Source organism: Brassica napus, chromosome C2 (assembly GCF_020379485.1).
Source record: "Brassica napus cultivar Da-Ae chromosome C2, Da-Ae, whole genome shotgun sequence".
Classification (NCBI taxonomy): Eukaryota; Viridiplantae; Streptophyta; class Magnoliopsida; order Brassicales; family Brassicaceae; genus Brassica; species Brassica napus.
The window spans coordinates 26,068,130-26,078,331 of record NC_063445.1 but is presented as its reverse complement, the minus strand read 5'-3'; the positions used below and the strand labels follow the sequence as shown (position 1 = coordinate 26,078,331).

At 34.4% G+C, this 10,202-nt stretch overlaps 1 protein-coding gene across 1 annotated transcript; it reads right to left on the bottom strand.

The window, feature by feature from the left end:
- Nucleotides 1–242: 242 nt before the first annotated feature.
- LOC106381390 (prolyl endopeptidase-like) lies at nt 243–3,991 on the bottom strand. Its single transcript, XM_013821292.3, has 12 exons — nt 3,633–3,991; nt 3,218–3,437; nt 2,943–3,143; nt 2,793–2,863; nt 2,550–2,712; nt 1,886–2,479; nt 1,236–1,616; nt 1,091–1,166; nt 958–1,021; nt 728–863; nt 513–626; nt 243–424 (listed from the first exon to the last, which is right to left on the bottom strand). The coding sequence occupies exons 1-12, from the start codon at nt 3,920–3,922 to the stop codon at nt 362–364; spliced, it is 2,373 nt and encodes a 790-aa protein (XP_013676746.2). The 5' UTR covers nt 3,923–3,991; the 3' UTR covers nt 243–361.
- Nucleotides 3,992–10,202: the final 6,211 nt, after the last annotated feature.

Below are 10,202 nucleotides of genomic sequence, written 5' to 3'. Positions count from 1 at the left end.
TTGCTTCTCGGAAACAGCCATAGATAAGACTTTCACTCTTGATGTTTGTATCTCATGTGCTGTAGTAAAGATACAAATGTGTTTTGGGAGGATACCATATATTTGTATATATGGTTCAAATTAGACCAACAAGCGCCTAAGATATTATTGTTCAATGAGGTAATAGGCTCTATTGTCTTGGTTCATGTTCCCGGTTGGATAACTAAAGATCAATAGTTGTTACTCCCATGAACGGAACCATAGAGCGTGAAAGAAACATTGTGTCAAACCTTTGCTTATACGTAATACAAAGTTCTTTGGACACAACAAATTCAGAATGATATCTGGTCCTGCATGTAGGTAAAGAGTATCTATTGTTTTACTAGGTCCATGTAGCATTGACCATCTTTGCCATGAACGAATACCGATCCGCCGCTTCATCAATCTGTTCAACATCTCAAAATCAGTCAGCCATGTAAGGAAAAATGTTGTTATTTAATTTAAAACATAAGAAAAGAGAATTTTATCATTACAATCTTTTGTGTTGGGCGACCAGCTCCGTGGCCGGCCTTAACTTCTATGCGACCTATTATGGGGTTTGTCTGCGGACTATTCTCTAAGCTTGTGCACAGCACGTGTTGCATCGTCTGTAGATGTACGCAAGTTTAACGATATGGACTCCTTAGTAAATAGTCAAAAATCAAATCTATACAATAAAAAAAAGAAAGAAAGAAAAGTTGAAACGGACCGCAAGCAACTTCAAAGAGTGAAGTGGCACAACTCTGTCATCATGATCAGCTGTCAGTAACATGGTTGATGGGTACTGAACTAAACTATCAGTTTGTTGCTCCCATGGTCTCTTCACATTGTGCAGAGGCGAGTACCTTTTACAATTCACATCCGAATTTTAACTTTGTATCAGCATTGAAAACAATCTAGCACAACATCAGATAACCATATATATATAAACAGACTCACTTTATCAGCCAATGGAACTCCTTTTCATTCTCGGAGCAACCATAGTCAGAAGTCCACGCATGGCCTATGCATACATAACACCTCCTGAGATACTGAAACGAGAAAGAGAGAGAGTGGAGCTAACTGAACTTACCTATGGTAAACTTGTGAAACCGTAGCATATCCATAACACCCACGTGAGCCAAAGCACAACCAAAAAGGTCTGGTCTCTGCACATCGATCAAAACCTTTATATCTAAGTATGCAAACTAAATAAAATAGGAAATTAATACCGTTACCTGGTTTATACAAGCACCGATCAGGAGTCCACCATTACTCCCACCTTCAATACAAAGCTTACTCGGTTGTGTATAACCAGCGGACACGAGATACTCTGCCCCAGATATGAAGTCGTCGAAGCAGTTCTGCTTTTTGGCAAGTGAACCCGCTTTGTGCCATTCCTCACCATACTCCCCACCACCCCGAATGTTTGCAAAGCAGAAAACAACACCTAGATGCTTGCTAAGCACAATGCGACTCGCACTGAAAGATGGTGTTATACTTATGTTGAACCCACCATATGCGTACAGCAAACATGGGTGTGATCCATCTAGCTTGATACCCTTTTTCGCCACAATAAACATTGGTATCTTCGTTCCATCCTTGCTGGGAAAGAAGACCTATCAAGAGGAGCAAAAGAAACTTTAACATACGCAGTGTTCTAAAAATCAGCCGGTAAATCGGATCTAAACCAGATAATATTTCTTAAACTATTCTTTTTAAAAATCGGTGTAGGCGTCCAAAGAATCGGTCTAGCCTAAGCGCCCATATAATCAATATATTCTATAAAGAGTCTAATTGTCGACTAGCCATTTCTTGAACATTGAAAGTACACAATGCAAAAATGATTATGGAGGGAAAAGGACGTTAGTACAAGAGAATGTGTTACCTGAGTGGCTTGAAATGCTTCTCTGTCGAATCCAGGAACAGCGACCTCCCGGAACACCTTAACTTCTGGAGATCCATTAGCTAAGTCACACTTGTAAATCACACCAGGAGTGAGGTAGCTAGTAAAGCTAAAGAAGAAGGCATTGTCCTTGCGCCGAGCAGAAACATCAGATACTGAACCAATATCTACATCTAACTGGTGAAGCAAAGAACCAGATTCCAAGTCCCGAATTTGCAGAATGTGCTTTACATCGCTCATATAGCATACAACCAGTTGATTCCTATTGACTACACACGCTGATTCCAGGACATCCTTCTCGTGTTCTTCAATAACATCTGTCCAACTGGTCGGTTCCTTTAGATCAACTCGGACTAATTTGTACTTAGGGGCATCTTTATTTGTCAAGAATGTAAACAGTGAGTCATCATTTGAGATAACAATATATTGAGCGTCGAATGTGTCAATAAGCTTGACGAAAGGAAGAAAAGTGCTGCTTCCTCTGAAACTCTCAAGACCTCCTGAAAGTGAAGAAAGGTCGCAGTAGTATAATTTGTTGACAGGGTCACAACCCTCTCCAATGCTCATGAATAGGTACTGCATGAAGAAACAACATGATGTAATTTAAATTAAGTAAGGTTCCAGATAAAGAACATGGGTGTGTTACCTTCCCATCGTCGGTGACTTCAGCTCCAAACATATACTTGGGATTCTCATGATCTCTCCAGCATAAGATATCTTGAGACTGATCTGTCCCAAGGAAATGGTAGTACATCTCATGATAAAGGTTAGAATTAGTCTCGGTGCCAGCATCAATATCCTCTCCATCCCTGGAGATCAAAAAGGGCAGAGCAGCTAAGCTATCTGAACTAGCTTAAAAAGGCTTCTTCCAACACATGTATTGACTTACTTGGGGGCAGGGTAACGACCGTAGAAAAATCCTTTAGTATCATGCGTCCATGTAATCCCACTGAACTTAACCTGTTCAACAAAAGGATCATGAAGTATATATGGTAGAAGAACTTAAAGAACCAGTAGCAGGCAGGTGTAATGAACATACCCATGATAAAGTATCAGGCTCCACTTTCTTATCATCAATTTTGATAACCTTAATCGCCACCCAGTCACTACCACTTGAGCTAAGACCATAGGCCAAGTACTTAGCATCCTCGCTGATAGAAAACGTGTTTAAGGACACTGTTCCATCATCGCTAAGAGTGTTGGGATCAAGCAAGACCTCAGGCTCAGCTTCTAAATCACCCTGGAAGACAACACCAATCAAAACTCAAATGAATAAAAAAAAACAAAAGTTACAAAACACACACAAACAAAGACCTGCATGTACAGAACGCTGTGTGCTTGTAGACCGGTGTTGTGGAAGTAAAAGTACTTGTCCCCTCGTCTGAACGGTGAACCGTAGCGTGGATGATCAATGAGGGAGGTTATATTGTGACGGAGCTTCTCTTTAGTTTCGCAGTTTTCGAGTACGGAATCTGTTAGTCTCACTTGGTTTTGCACAAACTCCTTCACTTCTTCAGCATCGGGATCCTCTAACCTGGCAAAAGTCAATGAAACATAGCGAAATGAAACAGTTGTTTCGGTTTCTCCCAAAAATTCAAAATCCAAAATCCAAAATTCAAATAACTAAATGAGATGAGAACCGGTTCTAAGCATAGCAAATTGTTTCGGTTCTCCCAAAATTTAAATAACTAATGAAATGATATGCAGAGAATCGGTTGAAAGCGCTTACCAACGATATGGATCTTTGATTTTGAGGCCGTGATAATCCTCGACGACGGACTCATCACGCCGAGCTAAAGGATACTGAAGTCGGTCCTTGGAAGATCCCATGGTCGCAGAGATTGGACTGGAAGAAGAAGAAGAACGATAGCGAGACTCGGGTCGTTGATTGGAGAAGGTTTTGTTGAGAAGGAGAAGCCAAGGAGGAGATTGACGTAAGGTATTTATACGGAGGCGGAAACTGATCGCTGGGAACGCCAAAATCTGAGAACGCGCGTTGACTGCAAACGCTGTTAACATTGAGTCTTCTCTCACCTCTTCTTCTATCCTATCTTCTTCACCCACTTATATATGTTTCCATATTTTTATATTTGATACATAAGTATATTTTTTTTATGTGGATCAGCTTGGAGGAACTCTTTACAAGCTTACAAGTATTTTTTTTTTTGTAGATATTTTGATAATAACTTAACACGATTACATTCTTAAGCTGGATTAAAAAACCACACAAAGTATCCATCCAAGTTCCAAATTATTGGCTTCAAATAACAGAACCAAAAGAAAAAACATTAATAAGACCAAAATTATCATCCAAAATTATGGTGTGGATGATAGACCAAAATTATGGTGTGGATAAGAAAAACTTACTAAAAATGGTAAAAATCCCACATTAAAAAATTTGGGATCAATGGTTTAACTTTTTTTGTCCAAGCAAGATACAAATGATCATATATCATAAGAGTGGAGGTTCGATACACGTTCAGGTTTGTATCGGATATTTCAGTATAAAGGAATAGAACTTGTTCGGGTATTTCTACACTTCGAGTCGGGTTCGGGTATTTTATGTTCGGGTTCGGATATTTTAGATCGGGTATTTAAATTTTGAAAAGAAAAAAATAAATTATTCATTGTTTAAGTTTTTTGTATTTAAAATATATTTTAACTTACCTGTTTTTTTAATTTTTTAAAGATTAAACTATTAATAGATTTGGAGATAAAACTTTAAAAATAGAAAGACACTAATTTAGTTGTTATTTTGAAATTTTAGATGCAAAGTTTGTTAATGCAAGAAACAAGAACTTGATATGTATTTTAAGTGAGTAGCAAATGATTTTGTTCATAATTATTTGTATATTATCTAATTTTGAGCAATAAAAATCATTAATATAAATATTTTGAATAAAATGAGAGAAATAAACTAGAAATATAGAGTTAAGTATATTTATGTTTGGTTATCTTCAGATATTCATTCGAGTTCGGATATTACCCGTTCGGATTCAGATATTACCTGAAATGGTGAAATAAGCAATTTGTTTTGTTGTTCTAATTAGATAATTTTTTGACCGAGCTGGTGAATATATATTACGCAAACATTTATATTTTGAGTCTGCACTTATATTATATAACAACTTGATATATTAGATTTGAACACTAACCTGTTAATATAGTTTGCCAGTGATTTTTTTTCAAAATTTTGATTCTTAGATATGTATATGGAGTGAAACTAATTTTTAGAGATGTCCATTTTTTTAATTGATACTTATGTAATTCACTGAATTCATAAAATAAGTTAAAAAAAGAAACTTAACTCATATCAATGAAATAAAGACGAGAACGAAAACACAATACTATAGAGGTAGAAAATGAAATCACTTATGCAGAATCAATAGTAAAAAAATCGAGAGCAGAAAACCTAATCCTCTTTCGTCATTATACAATCGATGTTGCCTATTTGGTTTTGGTGATTTGTGTCAGCCATAAAACTTAATTTTCTTTTATGCATATGAAGTCTTAAAAATAATTAAAATGAGATGTAATACGTTAACTCTTCAACTACGATGATATATTTAAGAGACCAACATTTGTATTCATCATTTTATAATCGATAAAGATTGTAGTGTTGCAAAATGTTAAAATCATTCCAAAAACAAACATTATTATAAGAATTCACCTAGCGCATGCGCCAGGTTTATCTTCTAGTACATTACTGCAAAAGATTAATCATTCGCTAAACTATATATAGACTCCCCCGCCTCGAAGTAATTAATGGACTAGTATTTATAATCTATACCCTAATTAATCGGTAAAACCGTTGGCACACATCAAAACGTCGTGCAGTATACATATCTACTCTCAGTCATGGGACGTCATGTATCATTCACATGATTTATTTTGTCTACGTTAAAACAAGAAGTTTAAAATACTGACAATGTAAACATACTGCTTTCGCCTATGGCCCACAAAACAACAGCGAGCTTCTTGGTAAATCTAATGCAGGATATTTACAAGACGGTTTCGAACTATGGAAAGCATAATTAATCAAAATTGACATTACATTTGATGATAAAAATGTATGAAAAAGGTATAAAGATTAAGTTCAAAAAAAAAAGGTATAAAGATAATGATAATCTATTTTGAAGTAAAATACTCATATATACCAAACATATAGTAAAAAGAAATACTCATCAGAATGTTAGAACACATACTATCACAAAAAAATAGATCCCTGTAACTTTACATATGTTTACATTCCATCTTCCACCATTAAAAACATCACAATAACTAAGGAAATAGCCATTTGAAGGATGAATTTGATTTTTCTCCAACCATGTAATCAGATTGAACACTATCATCAGTGCAATAGTACAAATAAACACAAGTAATCACTTTCTATATACACATGGATTCAAACTTCAATAAAACAAAACATCATAATAACAATGTGTGGGCTTAAAAGACATAAAAGTAGAGTAAATTCTTCTTTTCTATTACCATATTCTCCTGTGATTTCAATCTAGCTGTACATATTTTTGAGTAGTGGGTCCTCTTTCTTTATGAATAATATATTACCGTTCCTAGATGATGTAAACGTCCCAAAGGCCACCACTACTTCAGAATCGCACACTGGTCAACGCCATTGAAAGTTTAAAGATGTTAAGTTTTTTTACAATCAAAATGTTATGAATGTGTCAATCTTAGAAACCACCAACAGATTAGAGTCTCAACCAAGGAAAGCAGCAAAACTTCAGAGAGATGAATCAGATCAAAAGAGACAGGGAATGTCAACTAATGACTCAATAAAAATCACAATTACACATAATAAAGTTAAGTAAATTCGAGAAAATACAATATTTCTTCAAACTGAGATCTAAGTGTTCATCAGATGATCTTGATCACCATGAGCTACTGTATAATCTTGAGTGCATAAAATCATGAGGAGTTTTACAAAGAAGCCCTAACAGATCTCTATTGGCAGTATGCCCACCTCCACTCACAAAACACATCGTCCATACACATATGTAGAGGAGGTGGACAGAATGCCAAAGATATCTATAAGAAACTCTTTTGTCAAACCGACATGATCAAAACTTTCTTCTCTTTCCTTTCCGTCGTATGTAATCAGGAGAGGTACACAATAAGGAGGAAGGGGTTTTATTTTGACTAAAAGGAAAAAGGGTTTTCATACAAAAGAAAGGCGAGAATCTTTTTTCAACAAAAAAGAAAGGCGAAAACCTACAAAGAGAACAATAGATGAGAGAAGCGAAAGATGGGGAAGGGTGAGAATATTTATTAGATTGTGAAAGAGGCAGATGGGTTTCTCTTAATGATGGTGATGTACAGTTGTTGTTGTAGCAGGAAATTTATGAACCAAGTATTTTTTTTTTTTTAAACGAAACCCTAGATTCTAGATTATGTTTAAATCAAATGAAAGAGTGATCTATTTAAATATTCGAATTCAAACAGATATAAGAACAATTCCAACGGGAGTCTTTAGGAGAGTATCTCAATGTTTAAGAAAATAAAAGTTAAAAGAAAAATATGGGAGAGAGTAAGATAGTATATAACCTCTTTAGAAAAATATGTGTTGCCTTTAAAAATCATCTAATTTTTCTAAAAAAATTTAATTATCTAATATGTAGTATTAAAATATTATTGTTTGGGAAGTGAGAACTCCAAATTGAAAAATGCATTGATAAAGTTGCTCTAAGATCTAACAACTACGAACATAAAAACAGTGAAGGAGAGATTGGATTTTTTATTTGAGGTTTTTAGTTTACTTTTCTTGTGGTGGTTTCTTTAGCAAATGTCAAAAGAAATTCAACGAGGTCCTCTTACCGTTCGGTTTCCTTTTCATACCCTTTTCTGACCACAAATTAAACGGCTCCATCTATAATTGACTACTGTTAAGAATATTAATTTCTAATGATATTGAGCTTTGTTATGAAACTTCAGAATCGTGATACATATAATTAGTTATTGGTTAACAGCTATAAATTGTAGACGTTACCTTAAACTATCAAATCAAAAATTTAAATCGGTAACGTAAAATACTTAAAATATAAACTGGTTATAGCTAACTGTTTTTCTAACTCGTCTTTAAAATACTAAAATGTTACAATCATAAATTTAAGTCACGACTTTTTGAAGCTGTGTTGTACGTAGATTGATAATGTGTCAATGAGAGTAAACGTTTAGTGTATCGAACTCATTGAGTCCCGATATTTTATATGGTAGTTGCAATGTTGCATCCATAACAACCATTGATTACACTATATTCACACGTTGGCTGATGGAAGTTTTTTTTTAATTCGATACATGGCCCATGGGCATATTAACCGAAACCGGACTCCGAACCGACCCGAAAAACCCGAACCGAAAACCGAATCGAAGTTAAAAAAACTCCAAAGGGGTTTAGGATTCAACCAGTCCGGATATCCGTATCCTATTGGTTATATCCGATACCCGAACCAATTACCCGAAGTACCCGAATATATATATATATATATATATATATATATTACTAACCCTAAACTTACGTCTTCCATTCCCATTCATCTTTTCGTCTTCTCTTTCTTCAACGTATATGTTCAGTACATACTTAAACTCATTTTATGACCGATTACATGTATGAATCACTATACTTTGCGATTTTGATTTATGTTTGATTACAAGTAGGATTTGCGATTTGTTTTCTCTTTGCTCTTTACATATGCATGAGCTCAAACCTTCGTGATTATCCAGGTTTGATTTCTGTTTGATTTTGATGTCTCTTTGATTTTGATTTATGAATAGATGGATTCTTTATCATTTTTTATTCAAGGTAATACAAATAGAAATTACACGAAGAAAAAGAATACAGACTCGTGTTCCTCAACGTAATAACAAATCAAAAAGATCATAAATCTTATATTAAGTTGTTCAATCTTCTAACTTCAACAATATTGTTTCTGGTCTCACAAAGTCAAATCAAGGATACATAGAATTTTTTTTATTTGTTACACAGTTCGGTTATATCCGAAATAACCTGAACCCGAACCTTAAAAATCCGAACCCGATCCGAAGTATAAAATAATCTAAACGGGTTATGTACCTCTCCATCCGAAAACCCGAAGTACCGGATCCGAACCCGAACGCCTAGCTAGGCCTAGCCCGACGTACAAGTTTGGTATTTATCTCCTTGACGCCAAACTTTAAGATGTCTTAAACACATTACGACACATACCAAATTAATTTGAAGCTATTAATACCATCTCCAGTGTATTCCTCTATTTTTACCATTAAAATAGAAAAGTTATTTAATAATGATAAGTTTTGCTCAAATATATTTCTTTAAAACATAGTTGTATAAATATAAAGTAGAATATAGAAGAATGTTATTTCTCATCTACAAATATAAGAAAAAAATAACAATTCCTATTTTAGAAACATAAATAGAAATTGATTGGAAATACTCTACGAATTAATAGAGAGATAAAGAGAGTTTGTTTGCTTGTGATTTTCAAAATATTTTGAAATCTATACAGATTGTATCTTTTAAAAAAAACTATATGTAAAAAAAAATATAACCAAAGAAACACGAAAAGAAATTTTTTTTTTGCACATTTGTTTTGTTTTTGCCTCGAGAAATATTTGTTTTATAAGTACTATAGTAGTATATTGTTGAGAATCATGTAAAATTTCCAATGTCTGACTTCTGTTCATGTGCGGCAACTTCCAACTGATGGGTCCATCTATCCTCCACCATGGAGAGGATTGCAGTGACTAAATGTAACACAAAAATTTAGAATAAAATATCAGTTCTGCCTTTTTGACCTAGCAATTAACCATGATACGCTATAAATTCCGCGAAGTATTTATCTTTAAGAATAAGGTCTGTCCCTATTGTTTTAGCAAAATGCAATTAAATTGACATCGTTTATATAATCATATTTCCCTTCTGTCTATTGATATGTCGCACTCATCACTCCCACAACCTGCAAAGTCTCATTTATTCCTTGTGACAATTTGTCTTGAAATCTTTCTTATTTTATTCACTGGTATTTTCTTTATAAACGGAACAAACTCCAATAAATATGGACTTTTATTATTTGTAGAGTGGATGAGAAAACAAATGCATGCCTTGCGTCATTAACTGCAACACCTCATAATTCTTCCCACTATTTATTGCCTCAAAATCTACCACTTCCATCCACCTTTCTACACATTAAATTCTCACATTTTAGTATCGTTAGCGCGGAGTTTTTGCATTTTAATTCCTTTTTGTTTTTTGCTTACTAATCTAGCATTCAGTTTTTCAATG

Bases quoted from the DNA above. Each gene is read 5' to 3' on its own strand.
- LOC106381390 (XM_013821292.3), bottom strand. From the start codon at position 3,922: ATGTTAACAGCGTTTGCAGTCAACGCGCGTTCTCAGATTTTGGCGTTC. The intron at 1,617-1,885 runs GTAACACATTCT...TCCTCTTGATAG, and splicing joins AAGCATTTCAAGCCACTCAG to GTCTTCTTTCCCAGCAAGGA. The intron at 1,167-1,235 runs GTAACGGTATTA...ATCGATGTGCAG, and splicing joins TCGGTGCTTGTATAAACCAG to AGACCAGACCTTTTTGGTTG.